General features: G+C 30.9%; 1 protein-coding gene across 11 annotated transcripts in view; it reads right to left on the bottom strand.

Annotated features, from left to right (window-relative positions):
- LOC113511544 (cAMP-specific 3',5'-cyclic phosphodiesterase) overlaps positions 1-26386 on the bottom strand; it is a 547503-nt gene that overhangs the window by 118624 nt on the left and 402493 nt on the right. Inside the window, exon 1 of one of the 11 annotated variants that reach the window (XM_052897829.1) lies at positions 15419-15543. The exons of 9 other annotated variants lie outside the window; for them this stretch is intronic. In XM_052897829.1, coding sequence (XP_052753789.1) covers positions 15419-15495 — 77 coding nt within the window. In that variant the 5' untranslated portion in view covers positions 15496-15543. Of the gene's footprint in view, positions 1-8143; positions 9082-15418; positions 15544-26386 lie in introns of those variants that run through there. One more of the 11 variants, XM_052897794.1, reaches the window with a different exon arrangement.

Raw genomic sequence — 26386 nt, 5'->3', positions numbered from 1 at the left:
TTAGTTTATTATTCCAAATATATAAAAATTCAGACTTATTTTATACTAACTGTATCCCGCGGGTTTTTCTGTGTGAATTAGTACACAAAGTATTCTGTTATAAGTTAGGATATAACCTACTTATTTACCATTCAAATCCGTTTAGTAGTTTTTGAATGAAAGAGTAATATATATACATCTATGCATTCCTTCTTACAAAGTTTCACATGTATAATATTAATAGAATTCATAAATGTATAAATATCTAATGCAATCTAATTTCTGCTTAATACGAAACGAAACTGCTAAAAGACAACTAGTGCCTTTAACTTCATCAGCGATTACAGTCGTTACTTGGAAGCACATTTATACATTTTATTTTTAAGAAACGAAATACGGTGGCATAACTTTTAACTAAAAAGGTATTTTATTTTACTTTTGTGTCCATTCTTTTCATTTCATAGCAAAGAAATTGAAATAAAACTTCATGACATAAAGAATACATTTTTAGAGTGCATTCAATAATGTTAATAAATGTAACGTATACGTTATACTAATAATCCCTTTTCCCCAATAAAACACTTTACTAACAGACAGGGCAAATTTAAAAACTAGATGTACCGTGTTACGTATATTGTTTACCTAGTTTAGAAAAAAGTAATACGTTGATTCATATATTTAGGTATATGAATTATATTCTTTAGAGTAATTAGTTATTAATTAATTTATTAAATGGGTAACTATCTATTTCGTGGCTATAATTATATCAAATATGCATATTACAATATAGAAAACTACTGAAAATATAACAAAGTAGCCTCAAGGCAGGAGAAAAACGTAGATAAAGGACGAAAAAGGTATTGCTTCTTACAAATAAAGAAATAGAAATAATAAAATATAGATAAGTATAAATGTACCGTGTCGAAAGCTTAGAGCGAATCAGCTTTACGTTTTAGCTTTCTATCTAAATTTAGGTATTTTGTGTCTTTCATCTGAGTATAAAACTAATAAATAGGAACGTCTCTCACTTTCTACCTTTCTATAACGCTGAATTTAATAAAGCTGATGAAATGATGAATATTTTTCGACTTATATACAAAAACGCTCTTTATTGTTGTCTCCAAAAGGTTACTAGTTAGGTATTTTAATTTACCTTAGCTAAGTCAGGTGCTTAATTTTAGCCGGGGACTGCAGAAGTGGAATATATCTGCTGTTATTTACCCCGCATTTTCTTATGAAAACCCACAGTTAAAAGTAGCACATCCGTTTTATTTATTAATGTAAAATTATGTCCATTGTTGTCCATTATCTAGATATTCTGTAGATATTAACATAATAGAATTGTAAAAGATCATATTGAAGTACGAAACTGCTCTCTTAAAATTAACTTTTAATAATTTTCTATGAAATTAAAGTAAATAATATTATTCTGGAGAGATTTTATTTACGTAATGCGTGGCATATCAGTACAAAAATGTTGAAATATGCGCGAGTTTATTATACTGAATCTAAGCATCTCTAGTACGTATTTTGTAAACAAATAATTATATTCTACATTTTTTTTTATACAACTTAGAATGGCAAACAAGCTGACGGTCCACCTGATGGAATGGTCTACATGATGTATAGATATTATGTACATATTTTTTGTGCATGTCTAATTCTTCCTAAGCAACCTAATGTAAGAGCAGTTCGATTCCAATGCAATTTCAGAATAAAACATTTTTCATATCCATAACACTTACTCTTATTTAATTTACAGAGATGAAATGGAACATCAAATAGGATCTGCGGTCTTCGGGGGTCCGAAGTTTAACTTGATGCATAAATAGCTGTCAAATTGTGGTTTTATAACAGCAATAATTTGAGAAAACCCGAGTTCAATCGTAGATAATAATAGTATGGAACAAATACGTGAGTAAAACTAATCGATTTATTAAAAATAAATTAATAAAAGTATTGCGTACTAACTTAAATATTAAAAATATAGTCAAGTTAAGAAATTTTTCCTTTATGAAATCGATAGAGTTTATTGTTATTATATCATTTTTTGTTATTTTTTTAATGCTATCTATCATCAAAAATATATCATGATAAAAATGTGCTAATTTTAAATACTTTAAAAGGTACCTTTTCAGTATTAAAAATAAAGCCATGTTTGATTTGAATAAATAGATGTTAGAATGTAATCGACGTTACAAACACAAACGAGTTAATAGTTCTGTTATAACGTTTAATTCATGGAATGTAAGTAGGTACATACGTGTAGAATATAAAGTCAACAACATCCAATTCAATCGTGTTAATTATGTCAATTATTCAAGCGTGAGTTTCTATCCTTACCCACTACATATTATCTTTAACGTGTACATATATATATATGTTATAACCTATTGTGGTGTGTAACATAATGGTTTTGTACGAAGCTATCCAGCACACAACTATGTAGTGTAGGCAGTAAATGCTTTTTGTATACTTATAACATGTTATTGGTTATTTCATATATTATTTTTGTAAATTACATATAAAATTACAGAGTCGTGAAATATAAATAATTATTATTAAGTTTTTAAAATGAGAAGGTAATTAGTTGGTCAGTTTTATGGTGTAAGATAAACTACTTTTGCTATATCATCGCAAGTTTAAAATTGATTTTTACATTTTTTTCTGCAATTGGCAGAATTTACTCAAATGTTGGTATTATGCTAATTTTGTGACGATTGAAAGTTTGCGGAGTTAAAACTTAAATCATGTGATGGCAGCGGTGAATTCTAAAATATATAATAATGTATTATTATTGTATATCTACTCAGAAATGATTTTATTGAGAAAGTAATCATTTATATCTGCGATTTACTACTTCCTGCATATTTGCGTACTTTGCGCCATATATATAAAGTTCCATAATCTTTTATTTACGTTAAATGTCTCAAAATATATCTTGAAATAAAATGAGACATCGCATTATAATTGTTTCATTTATGACAGTTTGTATACTTAAATCAAATATATATTTGTTTAATTTTTTTTTTTTTCTAAAGACAGATAATGCCTGTTGTTCTATAAGCTCAAGAAAATGCAATAGTGACGATTATTTGTTGTTAATATAAGATATATATTATATTAATACATTTTAAGATTAAAATTACAATACATTATAATTTTTAAATAGAAAGAAGCTAAAACACTTGCAATAGTTATAATAGATGAGGAAGCTGGAACAAGTGGATATAAAATGATATATCTTGAATGTAGGTTAAGTAAATATGGAAAATATAACCAGTACGAGATCAAGAAAATACTGAGAAAAGGATAAATAAGAAAACCATTCGGCTACTATGCATAACTTATTACGTTGCTTTATGGAAGTAACAGTAAGGTATGTTAGAAGGAACATGAAACTACAATAAACACAGATAACGTGAAATTTGTGTACCTAATACGAAGAATTTGTTAAGCTGGTAGACAATAATACACGTTTGTAATCGAATCGCGTTTGTAATTAGATCGAATGAAACTACAATAGTTTACATGTGTAGTTTACATGGATAATGTGAAAGGGATTGTTAGTAATGAGGTCTAACTAACTTATTGTCAGCAATACACTGAAAATATATCTGAAAAGGTATCAGACAATCTACAATCATAAAAATACATTAACGTCTGACCTCTGGATATCTCCCATACATAGCCCCATGAAGGTCAAACATGAGACTTTTTGTTGTTCTTTTTTTTTAAGGATACTGATTGTACTTTTCATTTTAATATAAGGTTTTTAATTTCTTCAATTTAAGATATGTATTAACGTTATTATTACTGCTACGGAATGATATAGTCGGCTTGGGCATTAGCAGGAGCAGTGATAGTCTTTGCAATGGAGGTCTATTTTTTTAAACAAAATGTAAATTTAATTAATGGAAATTTGCCATCTTACAATGGATAAAGCAGGTACATTCTATTTGTTTTGCATAGTAATGAGAGACATTTATACTCAATTACAGTCGGCTAACGGCCTTCTTTAAATAGCTCGATATCCAATATCTCTATAGCAAAATTTTATCGACATTATTACAGATCCAACTTCTTATAGACTTTGTAAACGGATAAAGTTTTAATTAAGTACACTTTACCATTTTTAATAGCCTTGTTTCGTGGGAAATTTTCCCATCATTCAAAGGCTGGTGAAGGTACAGCTAATTTATATAGAGTTTGCCAGTCTACTTTGATGTTGAACGAAAAATCAATTTCCTGTTGCCTAATTAATTCTATAAAGATATATGAAGTTATTGAAGTTTTGATTTGACATTCAAATCAATTTTTTCATTCTTTTTCTACGAGTGTATATATTTTTATTAATTTGTGGCATTAACTGTCATGCTTGTGTGTATGGTTTTGGTCAATTTCGGTTTTTTTTGTCGTAATATTTGGATGACAACATATTGTTATTTGTGTCCGTTATTTCTTAGCACTAGTACTAGCATAATTAGGACATACAGATCGAAGAGACGATAATAAACTCAATGCATGAATTCTCGTCTACAAAACAGCAGTTATATCGGTGGTCATATCAAATTAAATGGTTGTCTAGGTTCCTTTTCAATGCTGCATTACGACATGGCCAGGATCGTCTCCAATGAAAAGAGCTAATCAATAACTGCACGTAAGCCATTCCAGCTCAGCGCGGCCTTCAGAATGGAGGATGGAAATAGAGTTTGTATTTTGCATTAAATAAAAATACAATCAGTATTTGTATTTAGTATAATCACTTATGTTAAGTTAATATTCATTAGTAGCACTTTTACAAAATATAGTATATCCTCCGTTTCCAATAACCTTTTAATTTTATTTAAAATTAATTTTATAATATAAATTTTACTGAACGTTAACTAGTCATACCTAGAATTATTTGTATGATTAATGATTAAAATAGCGTTACCTAGTATAATTGCCAATTATATAAAGTATCTAATGTTCTGTTTATTATGTTATCATCATCTTATCTTTTGAGGTTTTATCTATTTAATTCAATTCCAACTTTTTATTATTAAGTCTAATACCTTATTACAAAATAGATTTTAGTACAAAGAACTATTTATGTTAATTATGCAAATAAAGTTAAAATATTGACTATTATAAGTTAAGAATATTATATGAATAAAAATTAATTGATGATTATTACATTATTCAAGAACGATAGTACCGATTTGGCAATTTTAGTGTTTCGTATAAATATGGTACAACAAAAACTTTATATCCGTATTTTTTCTTTTTTTATATTCGCAGTAAACCAATATATAATTAAGTATCGTACTGGAGGAAAGTAGGTATTATTTGCATAAAATCCATTAGGTATACATATCAGGAAGTTAATATTTATAGCAACTCCAATACGTATTCTGTTGTTAGTGTGGATTGTATTTCTTTTTAATGATACAAGTACAGTAAATAACATAAAATAAATAATGTACTGATATTAAAAAAATATTCAATTATAGGAATACTTCGTGAAATGGTAAAAAATACATATTAAATAGATATTTTATTATAGATTTAACTACAAGTAATCAATATTTTTGAGATACTTAAATTTCAGTTTGTATATATATATAAACAACGAAAAAAAACCATTCCTTCCGTTTCTACTCCAGTTTATTTTACTTCATCTTACCCTTTCCTCTTATCTTATCCGCTGTTTTACTACTTTCATTCATATATTTGATTGTATTTACCTCTATAGAGTTTGCAAGTATTAAAACTATTACCCAAAAGGCAAAAAAAAAATTACTCAAAGAACCATGTCCCGGATAGTATGGGTTCTGGGCCATGACGAGTCCCGAAGTAGCTTATATATCATTAGATAGTGCATCACCTATATCGATAAAATATATCGTTCGTATGAGCGGTGGCAGGAATCCATTTGATTTGTGAAAATATTGCCTATAATTTATCTGTGAAATGTTACAGGGCATTGTAATTCTCTTTGCGATCAGAGCACTTCCTTGCGGTGACGGTGGTAATGGCTAAAATTTAGACTTTGAGGCCGATAAAAAAATGGAAGGAAAAGATCCAATAAAATCTTTCTATTGTACCTGCAAAAAAGGGGATCGAACCGTAGACTATTGCGCTCATATAGCAATTATTATTTGGCATTTAGGATATGCAAGGCATCTGACATAGCCAATAAAACTTACATCAACACAAATGGGAGACATGTTTTTAAGATTTAATAGTTCTAATGAAGAATCTTCACAGATATAAATGTCAATTAAGTCATCAATGTTGGATTGCCTATAAACATACGCTCACTTTGAATAACAATGGAACTATTTTTCCGTGACTGTACTCGTGAACCCCTAACTGTTAGTATGCGATTCATCAATGGACGCACCATAACCCAAATCGGGACACGGTTCTTTTTCCAAAACCATTTCACTTTTCTCCAAGAATAAATAAATTTCTCCGAATTTCGCGAACAGAAAACTGTTTATCCAAAATTACAAAAAAAAACACCCGATCTGGCAACGCTGAGTTGGCCTTATAATTATGTATATAGTAAGTAAAGAATGTGTTACTATATAAAGTAAAGAATGTGTACGGTCCTATCGTAGTTTCTATCTATTCCAAGAACTGCAATGACCATTCCGCGTATCGTGTCATATTGAGACAGGGGAAAATACTTCCAGACGTTATTTTAAGAAACTACGTACTCCAAAAATGCTGGTCTATTCAGTGAGTCTGTTCAGTGACCGAGAATTTCAACTTTGCGATGATTGCGGGTTCGATACTTACACAATACAAACATTTGTATTAATTGCGATTGGTCTGTGTGGAGTCTAAGATACCTTTACGTCGGTATTTATGGAATAAATGTACATTAATTTACCTCAAAAATGGATACAGAACAAAATTCTATTAATATTATAAATGCGAACATTTGTAAGAATGGACGAATTGATGGATGTTTGTTCCTCTTTCACCCAAAAAGTATTGAATGGATTTGAATGAAATTATTATTATTATTATAGTTAGAATATAATCTATCTGGCAAACGCAGGTAGGTTATGGCCTAACTAGCATACGAGGTACTTAATGGACTGATTTTCTGGGTAAAGTCGCGGAAGATGGCCAATTAGGAATAATTATAGATATTGTGAAACAATTAAACTATTATACACAGGTGTAACAGTATGAGGATATCAACGAAGTTTCCAGGAATAATTCTAACAAGCTACTTCAATTTACTTAAGCCACGATTCGACATACCTTAGTATGTATGTAGTAGAACCATATACTCTGCCCTTAGGTAGACAGGCAGGCCCAGAGTTGCAAAATTGAGATTGAAGTTGGTTGATTACTTATAAAATGTGAGTACTGTGCTTGTCCAATGTTTATATATCGAGGGTTTTTCCGTGTTCAATGTAGCATAATATTTATAAGGTGTTATTGTCAAGGACTGGAAATATTATTTTTATTTAGATCTGCGAAATAGTATCCTCATCCTCCTCCTCCGGGTATTAACTTAGATATAATGCCATGGATAAAATAACAATACTTTGGAAATATTATTGTATAGTTGAAAAAAATTCCAAGCAAACAGGATTTGGAAAAAACAAATTGATTTTCATACAAATCCTTACTATCTGTTATATATGTAAAAAGCATATTATCGTGTAATGGGTGTAGTGTGTGAAGGTTTTAAAAATGTGAATGAGAGCTATTTTCAGCTTCTTATGTTTTTCCGTAAATATTGTTTATTTTTAATTAATTATACTTATTTGTTGTATATACTAATGTTGTACAGTTATAAGTATTTATATTTGTTATATTTACAATTATTCAGTACAGTTTCATTATCCTTGTTTACTATATGAACTATTAGTATGAACTATATCGTGAAACTGTACGTGTATTATTGTACATTAATCATCCATATAAGTTATTATAATTACGGCCACGCTGCCCTGGTTTTCAAAACTAGTGCATTAGTTAGTGAATTGTTTTATTTAAGATGTTTTATTTTAAGCTAGTTATTAATTATGATTATACCTATTTTTTTTTCTATAAAGTATTATATAATACAACATACAAATAAAACTTATGTAGAAATAGATTGGTAAAGACTTGTGTTTTTTGTTTAATTGTAAAGGTATAAAGAGGCATCGACCTCTTTGAATATTCTCCGCTACTGGTCTGGCTGGAACTGGTGGTGGTTGCACTGAGTGTAGAAAGATCACTAGACGCTCTTGCTGAACGCAACCGCGGAAGAACTGGCACTTCTTCAGCCTCTGGGGTTGTAGGTACCGCTTCGCACGCCCAACCGAACGCGCGCGCCGCCGACCACACCGCGAAAACGAACGTCAACATTGTGGAATTATCGAGTCACACGCCGAGCGTGACGCCGGCGTGTTCCCCACATACACTCGCGTAACGGATGCATCGGACCAACAGCACACTGTCACAGTAGTCAATCACGAATGATGTGCCATGTGTCCTGCTGTAAACGCATCACAGCACGTGTTCTGTCACTGTTGGAGCGCGCGACTCACGCGCTGATGTCGCTGTCGCCACACGAATACTGAAGGCGCTACGCTACCGCGATTCGTGTGATGCACTTATTATATCGTCATAATATAGAAAATCATAAAAATAATGTTCATTAAAGTCAACTCATGGTTAGTTTACGAATGTTTGTAATAATTATATTTGAAAGTCCGCATGTTTTACAATTACTTCTATAGTATTTATGTCACTTTTAAAAATACCGCCCGTTAGCGCGACGCACGCGTGTTGATAATATTTATATGATGCGAAGAACGGCGTGCGTGACGCGGCACTGTTGACGTTGCGCGGCGCGGGGAACGTGAGCGGCCGACGCCGACGTCACTCACTCCTTGGCTCACCCGCGCCGCCACTGACCAAAAGGGCACGTTCTATATTTATAAGCGACCCACAGTCACATCACTGCAAAAGTATAATACGAATACATAATTTATATATCTAAGTTTTGAAACGATATCACTTGTTGCACGCGCGGTTCTCCTATCAGCGTTTGTGTCGTTTCACAGTGAGCGATAAATCGATGACACCGCCTGTTTTTGTGCAGATGTGCGTGTCCAGGTGTAAAGCGCTCCGGAAAAGCGTATCAACTTCGTGTTGGACGGGAGCACCGTCACGGAGCATCCTGCGGCTGCTCGGCGGCCATGTTGGCACCGCCATTTTGCTGGGGGTCGAAAGGGGCGAGCCGCATGCGTACGTCGGCACGCAACCCTCGTGGAGGAAATGACGCAAGTCACTGTACTGTCGGACGGAAGCGATGCTTACTCCCTTGTGCCAAGGATCACTTTGATAGACGCCGCTGAGTGCGTTCGTTTGTAGGTCAAACGAAAACTGCCAATGTGTTCACTGAAGCTTGCTGCGAATCGCAACTGATTTCAGTTTAATAGATTTAGGTTAGGAAATGGTATACAAAATTAAATAAGAGTAATTTCTGTTTCTCAGTATATGAAATATTATATTTCAAATACTCATATATTCATATTTCATATATTTCAACTATTTCAAAAAGGACTTTATATAAATGTAAAAAGGTATAATAGAGTTCAAATAAATATTAGTCCAAAATAAGGAACGCATTAACATTATTCAATTTGAAAAATTTTCAGTTCAATATGAAAAATTGAACAAAAAATATCTTTCTCAGTTATGTATAAGAACCGATGTTATATATTGGAATTTCTAAATTGTAGATGTTGAAGTTAAATTACTTTTACATAGAAAGGATATATAATACTTCAATTAGAAACATTCATCTTTCTGATCTCTATGATAAAATATTATTCACTATCGTAAACGTAATTACAGAGATTTTTATATCAAGTATTAGGTAGTAGTAGCTTTCCATAAGATGATATTGGGGACTCTTTCAATAGTAAAAAAATCAACAAATAATAGACAGATTACGAAGTATTTGATACGATAGCTGACAACCGGGGTCACGTGACTTATGAACTTAATCGATGATAATATTATCGTCGATGTTTACAAAATATACATCACCTGCACAAAATATCTTTTAAAAGTACTCGGTCTCTTTTTCCTTATTAAAATTACATATCATGTATATGTAAAAATTGACGACGATGGACGAATTGTGGATATACCTAGTATTCTATAATAAATATTATAGATCTAGATATTTAATTTTAAAACATTTATAATATTTTATCAGTATTATATCGATTTACTAATATGTATATGCATAAATACTGTGCCTGTGTGGTCCCGGCAGAGAATAAGCTACCCCTTGCTTTCCCGTGGGTGTTGTAAGAGGCAACTAAGTTAGGGCGAGGGATGGACAGCAGCGACCCTCTTAAAAATATCTCTAAAGCCTATCTGTATTTGTCAATCCGCCTGCCAAACGTGGTAACTATTGGCAAAACCCCCCAAGGGGAGGCTTACCTTCAGCAGTAGACAGTTAACGGCTGGAATGACGATAATGATGATCGATACTATGTCCAGTAAATTATAAGAAATAAAAACGTTGGTTGTGGACAGGGTCATCATATTTATTTTTACGTTTGTTATTAGTTATTACAAACTATGGCATACTTGGACGGAAATGGAATTTCTATATCTATTTTCTAAAGAAGATATTTACGTTGCTTTCCTTAAAAAACTAGCAATCAGAAATATATTTGTATGATAAGAATAAGAATCATATCTATATAGATATTTTACATTTAAAATAAGGTATTCTAAAATGACAATGGAATTGAAATTTTCAATAAAAGAGCTCATTTATAATAGTTTCCTAAAAGGGCAGTAATACGTTTGTAATTGTTCTATTATTGTTATAGGAGCATTATTTATATATTCTTTATTGCACTTGTAAATTACAATGTTAATGCATTTATAAATATTGTGAGCAAGGGTGGACTTATCTCTGACAGAGATCTCTTCCAGTCAACCCAATGCAGTTAGAAAACATGTTGCTAGCGGGCAGATGAAGTGCTACAACTATTAATATTTAGTATACATAAACAAATAAACATTATATATGGCAGTAGAAATAGTTATTTATCGTACGATGAATTATATGCCCGTCTGTGTCCTGTATTGTGGAAAATCGTGGTGTATTGTTAAACATCGCCTTTATAACATGTTTTGTAGTTTTGTAAAAAAAAAAACATGGCATGTCTTATTTGGATGGATCAATTTCAAATATGATTTTGAAAATACATATATAAAATTTACTTAGTTATTATCTTATAAGATTTATACATATAAATATATACGAATAGAACGACGAATAAAGTTTTGTATAAATATTACAGAAAGTAAAGACACGCTATTACATTTTATGCGTCAGCATAAATTGCATGCAGACCGAGTCGCGGGCTAATAGCTAGTTTCTTTTACAGGTATAATAAAGGACGCTTGTATACCTTTTGTAGCCTCGTTGAGCGCAGAATGTTCGTTACCTTGACGGATAATAGCGGTGTCTCTGCCCACCGTATTATTACGCTTGTGGCCAAACATAATTACTGCGGGATTGCACGTATATGCAATTACAGTACATCTCTACGAGCGGATTGTGTCGAGTATAGGACGCTTTAATGAATGTCCCGTCTTATAATGTGACGAGTATCAACGTGTAATGTATAGTAATGCAATTAGGGCCTTGGTGTCAATGCAACTTAATGGTGTTTCTGTGAAACAAGTTAATAAAAAACCTCAAAATAAATCCTAAGTCGTCTGGGCAGCGAGGTATAATAATTATTTTTATAATGAGATGAATTTTGTTATGAAGGTTAGAATAGTAAAAGAGGCTGAAAACTCATCTGATGGAAAGTGGCAACCCTTGTCCATGTACATGAACAGCTTTGTAAAAATCCTGAGAAAGATATCTCTGTAGCCGGTAATTTTACTATCATATCTTTCTCTCCAAATCAAAACACAGCCACATAACCATAAGTACAGCTACTTTATAGTAGAAACATGATTAAGCCAAAGATATCCATGCAAACAACTTTCGTATTGTCTGCTTCTAATAAAAATAAACTGCAAGCCTGCCTGTAATATCGGTATTCGCTGGTGAAGTATCAGTGAGTGACAATACATTGAATCAGATCAGTAGGCCCTTAGTGATGAATTCACCAGAAATTACATACGATGGTTTCTGTGGGGACCGCGTGGAGGTCGACACCTGATATGGCATATTGTTTGTAATGGAGCCACTAATCCACACCACAAACATCTCCCTCAAATATTTTCGGGAAGAAGCTCATGCTCTACAGTGGGATGTTAATAGCTTATATTTCAGGTATATCATAGGATGACGCTTTAAGTGTCATCCTATGTAATTATCTAAAAATTATTAACATAGTAGTATTATGTAAATGTGAAGGTGAGTTTGTTTGTTACCGTTCGTACTCTAAAAGCTGAATTAATCATCATGGAGAAAGACATCGAGTTTTAGTTCTAGTCTATCAATATATTCTAATAGTGCTATATAACAGACGGATGAACAGACGGATGAAGTCACACCATTAGAGTTCCTTTGTATCATTTTGATATGAAACCGTATAAAATAAGCAAGCGAAGCTACGAATAATGTTTAGTTAAAAAAAATTAATTATATAAAAAGATAATAGCTAAAGATACATTAATTTATAATTTTGTTGATCTAACATGTCAATATGACACAAGTGACAGCAAGTGTAGGCAATGAAAAATGGACCCGGGTGACCAGTGATTACCGTGATACAATAAAGCTATGGTGGCAACTAGATAATTGCATCTTAATAGCTACTATCGGCCTTCGTTGACTACAATGTGATTAGCCTCAATTCATCCCTGTAATTCACTATCACTTGTTGTGAATAAATACGATGGAACGATTCCTTTAAGCTCGAGAACTGAGAAAATTTTAATTAGCTTGTGCCTTGATTCAATTAATGATTGATTACTTTGCTGTTTTCTTGTAGTTTTTGTAGTATGTTTTTTATGAATAGTTAGTTATTAACACTAAGAAGCTTACTACATATACTGGGATACTATTCCTAATTATGATCGAATCTTCATTCAACTATACAGTAGAGATATAAGGATTATTGTCATGGATGGAAAGGAGATATCAGTATGCCAATAAAAATTATAAAAATCTATTTATATATATAAAAAAAGGAATCGTTAAATGTGTTGCTAAGCGCAAACCCTGAGAACGGCTGGGCCAATTCAGCAATTTATTTTTTAAATATTAGTTGAAATTCGAGAAAGGTTCTTATGAAGAGAGAAATTGAAAAAAATTCCCGGAAAAATGTAAAAATCCCATTTTACTTTTTTCAATAAAACTGTTCGTTGGATTAGCTAGTTCGATATAGAAAAAAAATATTAAAAATACATTCATAAAAAAAGTTTTTCAGACCTAGCTGAAAGCAGAGAGTTTAATATATTTTAGATGTAATAATTGCATGTTAACATTCTCGATAATTCATAAGAACATTTTATTCTTGTATGTGGCAATTAATAATTTTAATTGGAGGTAGAAAGAGAAAAAAGGTTGTTGGTGTCTACTCTTAAAAACAGAAACAGAACAGTTTTGTCGTTGTCGCTCTTAAAAATTTTTAATAAGTAAAAGATTTAATTTCACAATCGTGAGACTTTAGTTTTAGAATTTAATATTTTTGTTTTATTAAATAAACTACGCAAAAGATAATTTCTGGTGTCGCTAAAAATATATTTTCAAGATTGAAACGTCTATCGGAGGATTCAAGATCGAAATCCTTAGTTCTTATAACATTTACGAGGTAATCCTAGGTAACTTTAGCATGCTTTAGGAAACTGAGTGGTCTGAGTATGTTATGAAAGGAATTTACGCTAATCAAAGGGTAAGTCACTTGAACTAAGTTTGAATCTAGGTAGTTTAGTATTTTTTTTAAAACAACTTGTCGGTTTTCGCATTCTCGGATCTATATAAAAACCTTGTCGTGTATACAGTCCACTTATATTCTCGCACATGTAATGTATCTAAAAATGAGAAGTACTCTTACTCTTGAAGCTATTATGTTATTAACAGGTTTGCCATTTATAGTTATTTTGGTTTTATTAAATATTAATGATCTGGCTGGCTTTATACAGTAGTTTATATGTAGATAGAATTTTAGAAAACACTATATAGCCTATATATATAATAAGTAACATAGTAAAAATTTCAATCGTCATCAATGTAACTAAAGTTATAAAAAGATTGCTTTAGCAAATAATACAAGTTTGGGTTTCACCCAACGAAGACCTTCAAACAATTTTTTTTATCTAATTTTATAAAATTGATTGCCATTAACAAGCACGCTAAGAGCAAGCATTTATCTTTATTACTATTTATATTATTTAATTATATATATCTTTTTTTACTTTACAGTAAGTCTGTATATAATATTTATATACCTGTTTCGATATATCATTGTCAGTCATACGCCTATATCGAATGTACATTGAAATACTGTGGAAAATAATAAACATATTGTAGTTCTAGTAAGAAACGAAATACATATTACTGTGTTATCGAAAATAAAATTTATTTCAAATAGGAATTCCACCAGGTGAATAACCTTGAAAAATACCGCTTAACAAAGAGTGCTCGTAATTGGTAACTAGTCTGATTATTTGCGAGCTTAGGCAAATTACTTATTCCTTAAACTGTCAGCCCACTGTGGCTGTGTAACATCTTATTGTGGTTTTGTAGGACCTTAGGGATGTAAACCTCGTGAGAGAGCCATTATACAAAGTTCTAATTTATATACAGTTTATAGATGTACCTATGGAAAGGTATTCTCGCACTCTGTTTTTTTTTATCTTGTAGAGTGACAAGTAAATAGGTTGTTATTATTATTTGCAATTGCCAAACAAGATATAAAAAAACTGACCATAAAATAAGTTGTTCATAGTTTATGACAATCATATACACGAGTATATAATTATATATTATTACATATTGTATATCATATTGAGTATCATTTATCAAAGGTAATCTTGTGGTCTATAACGCTTCCGTAATTACGACAATAAGATTCAATTGTCAAATTTTTAACTAGAAAATGAATTTGTTCCTGAATAGACGAACATATTGAGTAGTTATTGCAATAAGTGTTAGTATGTGAACACCTTCGGTACTCGTAACTTTGGAACTAATTATAACCATTTGTATTTCATGGGCCCAAAGTGTGTTCATCATATGCCTGTCATTTGAAAAAAAATCTAATTTCTTTATTCATAGAGTAAAACTTCCTATAAATTTAATTTGAATAAATATATTTTGTCATATTCTTTTTATTGTAGAATATACTTCAAGAGAAAAAGACAAAACTAATTTTTAAAATTGAATAGCTACAAGTGTAGAACATATTAAATGTAGAATCGATTTCCAGTTACGAATATTTACCGGGTGTGATGCGGTTGGGTGTCGTCCTGACTGCTGCTGCGCTTCCTCTTGCGTCGGAAGCACCAGTCTTGTCCCATCGCATCACAGCCAGCAGCCCGCGAGCCGCCCCCGCCCAGGGCGCGCCTCACTCGCTCACCATCTTAACACTTGAGTACGTCTATCACAAGCGACAAATGAACACTATTCGCTTTTTTCACTATTCACTTTTGAAAACATAGCAGTATTTGTTGCACACTGTTTTGCCTCTTTTAGAAACAATCTCTATCCATAGAATAAAAATTTATAATACTATATAATAGAACAATATTGTCAGTTCATTATATCGTCGTCGTCGACTTGAGCATCTGTTTATTTTTTTACTTCATAGAACTTCCATGTTAATTCTCATTTTACGTCTTATTTTTTTTTTGTATTTAATCCGTAGTAGTACAAATAAACCACACTTTGTTGATCTATACCGACGTCTCAAACTTTTCAAATTAAGTAGATACTTTCTACGTGCAACAAACTCGTAAATTTTAGTATTTCATTTAATACTGTATCGTATCTACACACGCCACAATATTCATTTGGGAAATATTTATCGTTACTTCTTTTTAGTCCGTTTGTATATTCGTTATAATTGTATAACTAAACTAAAATGTTATTTTGAATAATTTTGAGAACATATAGAAGCAGTATAAAGTCAATTTTTTTTAAATTTTATACTGTAGGTATTTATGTATTAGGTTAATGTTATAACAAAAACAGTGAAAAATAAAACCGGAAAGAACCTGGGATTTAAAAGAATAAAATACGGAATTTATTCCTAACAGCAGGAGATTGACCTACAAAAACAAAAAAATCTTACGCATTATGAGAATATACGATATAAGACCGTTTCATCAAAGCGAAATATATTATTTATATCATATATTTACATATTATAATGTATAATTGTGTGTATATATATATATATATATATATATATATATATATATATATATATAAGTATTACATAGGTATTTAACGGATAGACAAGAATTAAAAAAATACAAACAAAACGAAATGTAAATTACAATACAGTCTAATATAGTATATAATATTAATGATACTATCCCATGTGAGTATCTGTGGCTACTGTAATTTTCTTTTAACCTTAATAAGTAGGCGCTTATTATTTATGTAGGCACGTGTGAGATGCGGTATATTAGGTAGTGGTGGTACCCAACCGCGAAAGTCGCGGGTGGTAATGTTACGTTGCCTTACTACAGTCTTCCATTACTTCACTCATGTATTTAATATCATAATAATATTACATTTCAAAATATTTGTTAAGAAAAAAAAATTAAAAATAACAGCAATTATTAATTACTTATTTCAGAATGGAATAATTTTAACATAATTAACTATCTAACTTCATGTCAGAACATTTATGGGCACAGTAAAAATATTTAGAAAGGTTCTCGTAATAAATATATGCATATCAGAACTGTTAATTTCGATAAATTCGAATATCAGTATTTGAGAGAACAAATAAAATCTCATTTTTTTTAACAAATTAATATAATTTTTTTATGAAGAAATATATTTATTCATTGGAAGAGGTTTTTCAATTTCAATTATGAATGCAAAATATTTACAGTCAATATAAATAACGTAATGTAAAGATTGAAATAATAATAATGCATTGCAATAATTTAATTGCAATTTTTTATATTGACTTTGGTTATGATGAATGAAATTATGATTCAAAGCTATTTTATAGATACTACAACTATTATCCAAATATAATTTATTTTTGCAATGCCCTTACAGGCATCATATAAGGTATTTAATATTAATTGTTACATATTTCCTAATTCATGCAGTAAACAATAAATTAGTGCAGGTATTAGGATTATCTTTGAATTTTTAACATATTTGGTATCAAATTATTATAAAATAAGTTGTTGTTATTAAAAATAAAATGTAATCAGTGGTACTACATTGAAAAGAGTTGACAGTGTGCTACAAATGTTTCTTGCAAGTTTTAAGTGTAGTATAAAAACTTGTAGGGCGGTGATAAAACGCCCACCTTTCAGTATATGGTTATAAAATACACCTACAAGTATTTTAATATTAGATATCTGTAATATACACTTAATTAATGTTGCCCCATTTACGTTATAAGAATGTTATTTAGAAAAAGTGATGGATAAAGGTTCATCTTGGAATATAAATCTAGGATAAAATAAATAAAGATTTAATATTAGTATAAATTAAACACATGAATGTAAATATTCGTTTGTAAATAAACTTTGCCAACGAACATTTGATAAAGAGACCTTTGAGTTGGCTAATGTAAACATGTACGCAACGCACAAAACAAATTTTATTTCAAATTTCACACGGTTAACTTGAGAGCAAAACTCATTTGACCTTTTCATATCGATTACAGGTGTATCAAAATGTGACAGTCAAATGGAAAAAGGTTCGCCTGCTCAAATCATCGAGTGCCTCTACAAAAATATATGAGTAAAACATGTAAAATGTTCTATTTATGATGAAAATGTTGACCTTTGACTTAATTTCACTTAGCTCCTTATAGAACATTTAATCACATTCTATTTTTATTTAACATTTCAACTTTTTGATAAATTTAATTATTTTCATTTAGTGGAATTGTTTGTGATGAAAAGCCTTGTCCCTTGAAAAAACTAATTTCAATTTAATAAAAAAAGTGGTAGGACATCGTTTTATAAAAAAACAAGAATCATTAACAGCTATTCGAAATTGATGAAGATACTGCGTAGCATAATTGCAGACAGTCGAATCGTAAATCTTCTCCTTTATGGAAGTTTGTTAAAAAGAAATATAATGATAAATATATTGGAAAATGACATTAAACAATATCTACATATTCCATTCCTATTTAGCTCAAAATCAAGTTATGTCTTTATAGTTTATATATAATTTTGTGATATAAAAAGCATACTTCGGCAATAATAGACAATTTTCAAAGGAAAGTATTCATATTGTTTTTTTTTTCATTAAATTACTTTGAAGATACATTCGATTACTCTTTGACGATTACGTCCGTACGTACGTATTGAAGTAACTGACAAGTCTTATTTGAATTTATTTAAAGAGAGAGTATATACTTTAAAAGTTTTTGAGTTTAATAATGTTATAAAATATACTTAATTTTTTTTTTATTATTTTAGATAGTTAATAAAGATCTTGTGTTGAATCATATGCATTCCATTAAAATTTAACTGAAATGAACGACAAAATTTTAAAGATAAAATATAACCATCTAATTAAAATTAAATTGAAATCAAATATAAACTAGACTTATGTGTCATATTTCGTATTTATTACTTTACTAGTTGCAGCTTAACAATAATTAAATTTCGTTATATGTACATAAATGGACAATGTTTATGTACTCTATGTGTGTGGTGTTATGTAAGAAATGTTTAAGGACAGATGTATAAGGGATATATCTGTAATACAGGTAAATAGTATATTTTGCATAAATTTATTTATTAACTCTTTATTGCACTACTCAAAGAATAAAACAAAAAATATTTATTATGCTTATAAATTAGGCGGTCTAATTTCTAAAGCAATTTCTTTTAGACAACTATAAGATAAAGAAGAAAAGGAAGATTTAAAGCAAGAAATGTATCTAAGAAAAATGCTCATTTTAATAAAACATACGCTAATATGCATTTTTTAATACACTGCTATAAGCTGACGACCCACCTGATGGAAAGTGGTAACCGTCGTCTATAGATATGTGCAGTACCATGTACATAACAAAGTATACAGTTTTTTTTTTGATGGGTAAAAATGATATGGTAACTCCGCCTGCGCTAACGGGATACGCTGGCGGAGCACCAGTGAAGGGTGATAGATGAGAATGAGAACAGGCCAGTTAGCCCATCATGATGAATTCATCAGGAATTAACCATGATAGTTTCCAGGGGGAACCGCGAGGAGGTCGACCTGGTTGGGTATATTGCTAGCAATGGGATTCTCAGTCTCCATTACTAACAATCCCTTTCCCCTCAGAGTATACAGTTACTACATACTGTTAATGCATACATCTATTTAGATACGAATAAGTATTTAATTACAATAGCATATATTACCTAAATAACTATATTAAATACTCATTTATTTTATATATATATATTTTTTACATACATTTGCATATTATAATATTATTCATATGTATAAATATTAATTATATATACCATTACTTCACACACAATAACGAGACAAGTAGGTATGCAAGGAAAAAAAATAATTTATAATGATAGGATTCTTGATTGGTCGGTCTAATTTATTATTATTTATCTCTATTATCTGTAGTATCCGACTGAACTTTCGGTTTCGGTTTCGGTTTCGGCTAGTTTCGGCCAGAAATTCTACTTTCGGCCTTTGTTTCGGTTTCGGCCAAAAACTGGCCAAAACATTCGGCCGCGCCGAAACTTTGTGTGTGTGTTTGTGTTGTGTGTGTGTCTAACTGAAAGTTGTTTGGTATATATGACATATTTGTTACATACTTTAATTAGTAATTATTATTACTTTTTAACTATCTGTGTGTTTGTGTAAATAATTGTGTAAAAAATACACTAGATTTCAGTATAGAAGAGAAATTTTGGATATGTTTCAGAAAGTTTTGGTTTAGGCTGAAACTGAGACCAAGGCCGAAAGTTTGCTTTCGGTTGTAAAACCTGTTTTGATCGGACACTAATTATCTGTAATCATAATTTCTGTGAAAATTTAGAAATAACTTAAAATTGGAAACTTTTTTGATCTAAGAACCCTTGGAGTAAAAAATCCTTTAATATATTTTATGGAACTAGGTTGATAGGTATCAGATGAAACATTTAGCGTCATATTTTCAAGCTACATGGTATTAAAAAGAAATATATAAATTCATACTAAACTTATATAGGAACTCCGTAACTAGTCTACTATATAAAGAACTCTTACGGATAATGCATAGGGATCGTGCTTGGTATACAGATATAGGTACGCATATAAAAACAACATTGAATACGTGCTTTGTCGTTTATTGGATACACAGATTCATGGGCATTACAAGGCCTCTATCAAATAAGATAAGACCGAGAAAAATCTTATTGTATTGAAAGGATGTTACGAATAACATCATGAGTTTCTATTGTGTGTTTTAAAATATTTCGTAAAAAAGAATATGGATATTTTTTGGACGATACCTAAATATGGCTGCAACGTAACTGGATGAGTAAAATAAAAATTTCAGGCTTGAAAACGCTTGAGGACATCCCCAAATCGTGTGACCGCCCCTCTGTGAAAAATTTGCGAGGTCGTGAGCCAACGGTGGATTAAGCGCTTGTTAGCCCAAGGCATACTTTTCGTTCTGCTTACGCACACAAATACATACACAAGCTCCCGTCTTGAGTCACATAATAAGCCCAAAGGCAATGTGGAATGTGGAAGCAAACGAATTGGATAGATAAAATGATGAAATGAAAATCGTCACACTACGAATGTAACCGAAGCAGAAAATATCCATACTTTATTGATGTTAAATACGCAACATCTCATATCATCTTGGATAAAATTGAGAATGTCGTATAAAGATGGTAAATACCTCAAAATATCTTTAGTTTTCATAATACGTATATGCAAATAGTAAGTCTCTATATAAAGAAAAAATTGTCTATGTATAAACTATATAAAAATTTGAAATTATCTGACACATCTTAAATTTTTATTAAGCAGATGTAAAAGTTATAGAGAAAATCGAAAAAAGATCATTGTGCGAAGACAGATTGACTTGGTACCAAAATATACACATAACTAAAATTGTTCTACTGAAAGATTCTAAGACGAATTTATATGAATATTAAATCATCGAAAACGCCATAAGAGCTTAATTTAAATAAGACATTGGATGAACATGAATAATACAGCAGTTTTAGAACGGTTGCGAAAATTGATCTGTGGTATGGTTCAATCTATATTACGCCATTTATTTTCCCAGTGTTGGGCAAAGGGTTTATAAAGGACCATTTGGGTATTTTAATTTAATTTAGGTATTGATGTTTCTTCAAAGTTAAATAGTATTTATTATCATACCTAATTAATAGTGTAAGGATAGGATTAACCTTCTTCGGTACGCAGAATATGATATCAAGTAAGTGTAATATAAATGTATATTGTACATTGATCTAAGAAGCTACAAATCACCCACGGTTTTGTGTCAGTAATGAGATAATTAATATGCTTTGTAACACCGAAATATACTTTTATGTTATGTGTTTGTATAGTTACATACTATGCTATATATTAAATATATTTCCTTCCTTAATAACTTATTAATAGGTCACGGGTCTTTCCACATAAAATAAGGATATAGCTAACGATTACCACGTTGACTCTGCGTCTAGCATAGTTTTATTTTGGATTTTCTTTCTATTACTTTAGTGTACCTATTGTGATAAATGATGATGAAAAATGCATCTTTCTTGGCAATAGTTTATTAAAGATATTTATTGCTATCTATCTCATAGTTGCCATTGCAGGGAGTTACAATTTTAAATTACGTTACAAGTGCTTACACATTTTAGAGGAAATCTTCTGCAGTTTGGATTAGTATAAAAATAAACTTATAACTTTTTATTGATTATTTAAATATAAATATTTTTCTTTAGATATATGTAACGAGGGTTTACATTTTACTCTATTTATTTATAATTTACTTTCTAATTTCACTATTTAATTGGTTATGTTATCATTTAATTAACTGTAGATATAATATAAAACTTAAGAAAAAATCTATACTATAAACTTATACTATTCTTGAACTTAGGTACTTATATATTTTTTGGGAATTATAAGTATATATACTTTATTACAGGCAAAAGAGGCTCGAACCATCGGGGCTCGAAACATCCAAAATGGTCTAAAGACGAAAATCGTCATGAATGGCATAACAGTATCAAAAGGGCTGATCACAAATAGGGAGATAGAATGGAGATTGATGGTTATATTTTATTAGTACAGGTGCATGGTATGTATGTAAAATTGCGGACGTCTTCTAAACAAACAAATGTAAAGCCAAATTTCTATGAAACAATCGTTATAAGGAAATATTATGGAATTTCATTCATCATATCACATCAACACCAAGGTCATATCGGTCTTGGTGACGATTGTAATTATGGAATGGAAGGTGCTAGTTCCGTTATGTATGAAGTCCTAATGTCATCAGTTCAATGACTTTGCTAGCTATGTAACATTATACATTTATAAAAGGAAAACTAAGTGACAAAGGTCTAATTACAACACACAACATTGATTTCTGATGTATAATATATTTGAAATAAAAAAGTGCTATATACATTTACCCTCTTATTCATAAAAACTAAAATGTCCTATAAAACTATTTTGACTATTAGAGTATTTTATTACTATCTTCCAATTTGAGAAATTGGCATAAAAGAAAAAGACAAAACACTACAATAGCTTAAATAGGTTCATAAAAGGTTTGACGTTTTTATGAATAAGGAAGTTAAATAATAGGTGGTAACAGACTGGTCTTATCTATAATATGTTTTTTATTTAAAGCAGGTAAATGAAATTTGTTATAAATTTTATAATATTATTCATTCATAATATATTTCATTTAGCAATATTTAATGCGAATAATCTCTGGGTATTCATCAAATGTAAAAATAAGTTTTGTTGACAGAACCTGATATAACTTGGTGATAGCTTCATATATTTCGTGTTTAAGTAATATATTAAGTATTAAAATCTAAAAGTTAATTACAACCACTTATGACATCCGATGTTCTTAAAATTATATCGATGTTTATTTTGTATTAATACAGTACATGACAAGTGTATATATGATGAACTAGATCTGTTGGTATGTATGGCATATGAGGTGTCAGTATTCATTTATGTACATGTCTATGTGGACAATAATAACCTTAATGTTTAAAGCTGTAAAGTACATTTTGCTACATCATTTACTATTATGACACTAAATAATTGATTCGAATGGATCTAAAAATATCTTTTAAAGTAGTTTTATGTACGTTAATGGCTAATTGATTTTACTTTATATGAGGGCACTAAAATAGATAAGACGTAAGATATATTTACTATCATATTAATATATCAAAATTTGTATACGGTATTTCTAATTTTTCTAACGACTTATAAAAATAATTTCATTTGAGTATACACTCTTATTTATAGTTATTTTATGAAATAATATTCCACATTAGGTAGAACAGTATTTTATATTCGTACTTAAACCTAATTATATTAAGAGTTATCTTTAGAAGCACGCCATTTTTAATTTATGTATAATGTAATCAAATATTCAGTCTACTTATCTACTGTATTGTAAAGTGGGGTAAATTAGTATTCAAATTTTGACTAAAAATTTCGTCACAAGGAAGTAACGCTATTATCTATTTGGTGCAATGTTATTGTTTCAAGTATATGATGTTATAATCTACAATACTTCATCTACATTCTACAAATACGTTGCATAGTATACTCATAATAAGAAGCATGCGATGAAAGCGCGCGTTCACTGTCGGTTCCACGTCACAGTACCACGTGTAGTGGTCATGCCGGTGGCATTACGTTAGATTATTATGCAGTTAACGGTACAAGGGTTGTTTATATAAGAGAATTAACATCGGAAGCTCGTGATCGTGTTTAGAACATTTAGGTCGAGAGTCGCGCGTGACTGGTCGCGCGATCGCGAAACACTGGCGCGCCGCCCGGGGCGCGACGCGTGACGTCAGCGCGTGCCCCCGCCCCGCGCATGCGCCGCCTACGACCTACAGCATACTCAAAAACTCTCCACGAGGGCCCTCCACCTAGAGACCTCAACTCCGCTTTGGGACTTAATCGATTTTCGAGCTGCAGTTTCTGGGGATCGAGCAGGTATACTAAACTGAAGAGCTAGTTTATCCTCAAATTTGAAACTGATATACTTATTTTTAATTTACATAATTTTTATATTCATATATGAGTAACTTGTATACCTGTTTTTCAATCATATAATAAGTTTAAACGTATAAGTTGAATAGCACGATACAATGTTATTTGTGACTACTTGAAACTACTTGTGCGAAATTAGGCACGGCACAATGATAACATGTAACTAAACATAGTGTATGACATAACGTTAAAAAAACCGTTACAGTCGCAGGTGTTGACTATTATTTAAAGTTTCGCAAGCTAAAAAGATAAATCAATATTTAAAAAAAGTACGTAGACACTAAGAACGTTTCTTGGCTTAGATACAGTTGTAGCAACACAAAGTATATGCGACGTAGGCCAGCTGCGGGTGCCGCCTACGGATGTCTACGGCCTACGGTCTACTACGCACGTAGCCAATGTAAATGACTCGAATTGCAATTTCATAGTTTTGCAGATGTACCTTTCTTATTCAAGGTTTTTCTAATGTTGTTTTATTAAGAACTAGCTGATCCGACAGACATTTTTCTGTCAGAGGCAATTTTAAGGGAAAAAGGAAAATGATGTTTTTATGTTTTCGGCGAATTTTTCCAATTTTTCTCCTTATACATAAAAGAATAATTGTAGAAAAAAATTACGGAATTGGTTCAGCCATTTGTCAATTTTGTATTTAGTAACATAATTTTATATATATATAGATAGTATACTGACAGAGTAGGCAGTATGGTCCCAGCATAGAAAGGGCCCTTGGTTCCTTTCCTATTGGTGTCGTAAGAGGCGACTGAGGGAACTTAATAGTCGAGGGATGGGCAGCTACGTCCCTCTTAAAACATTACCAAAAACTAACTGCGGTTGCCAATCCGCTTGCCAAGCGTAGCAACTACTGGCAAAACACCCCAATAGGGGGAGTCCTATGTTCAACAGTGAATAATTAACGGCTGATACAATAATAAAGTAATAATACAGACTTCAAATTAAAAACGCAAGTAATGCGTAAAACCTTTCTTAAAGTACTAATACCTATCTATACAGAAAAATGGAATTGAAATTGACATTTTTTCAAACAAATGTGATACGATAAACAACAAAAAAATTAGAGCATTACTAAAATGGTATCTATAACTTTCGAGTTAAATGGAGCTTAAAAAATTTGTTACGTCCGATGTTTCTTTGAGAAAAATGATTGTTTCACTGAAAAAAAAAATCTGTGAAGAAATGTTAATAATTTATATTTCATTCTGTATATATTCATATATTTAATGCCATCGACTATTGGTGATGGGTAACAGTATCCGTCTTTAAATATCATCAAAGCCTAACTGCGGTTGTCAACCCACCAGCCATGCATGGCAACTACTGACAAAACCCCATGGGGGAGGTTATGTTCAGCAGTGGACAGGTAATGGCTAATACAAAGATACAAGTATTCGTAACGGTCGCCTATAGACATGAACAACACCATGGGTGACAAAAAATATAATGATAACGTCTATGATGGCATTCATGTTATCTTTTCAAAATCAGAACAGAGTTTAACCAGCGCAGCTGTTTAGGAGCAAACCACAAGTGAGACATAGATAAGTATCCATCCAGACAACAATGTACCAATGTACAATGTCTGCATTAACTTTGGAATTTTTATTATAGTGTATATAATATTGCAAATTTTAGTCACAAAGAATTTAAATTCTTCTACCCTAAAACGTTAATCATAGGAAAGTATTGGTCATAAATTTACCACTAAAAACTTTTGGCTTATATTTTATATCTTGCTTTGAAATATTCCAAAAGCTTTATCAAATAATTTCAAAGTTTCTAAAACAGATTCATAAAAAAAATATTGAGTGATTAATGTTTTATTCACTATCAGAGTACTTTTTAAATGTTTTTCAAAAATATGCAACAGTACTATCGAGGGCGGAAATAAAGCAATTGACGGCCAAATAATATTGGAAGGACGAGTCGAAGCCGTGTATTTCCCAAGTGGTTTTATAAGGATGA

This window comes from Galleria mellonella, unplaced genomic scaffold (assembly GCF_026898425.1).
Source record: "Galleria mellonella isolate WM207_F2 unplaced genomic scaffold, CSIRO_AGI_GalMel_v1 utg117, whole genome shotgun sequence".
NCBI lineage: Eukaryota > Metazoa > Arthropoda > Insecta > Lepidoptera > Pyralidae > Galleria > Galleria mellonella.
Note: the sequence above shows the minus strand (reverse complement) of the source record. Positions and strands in the feature narration are given on the sequence as shown.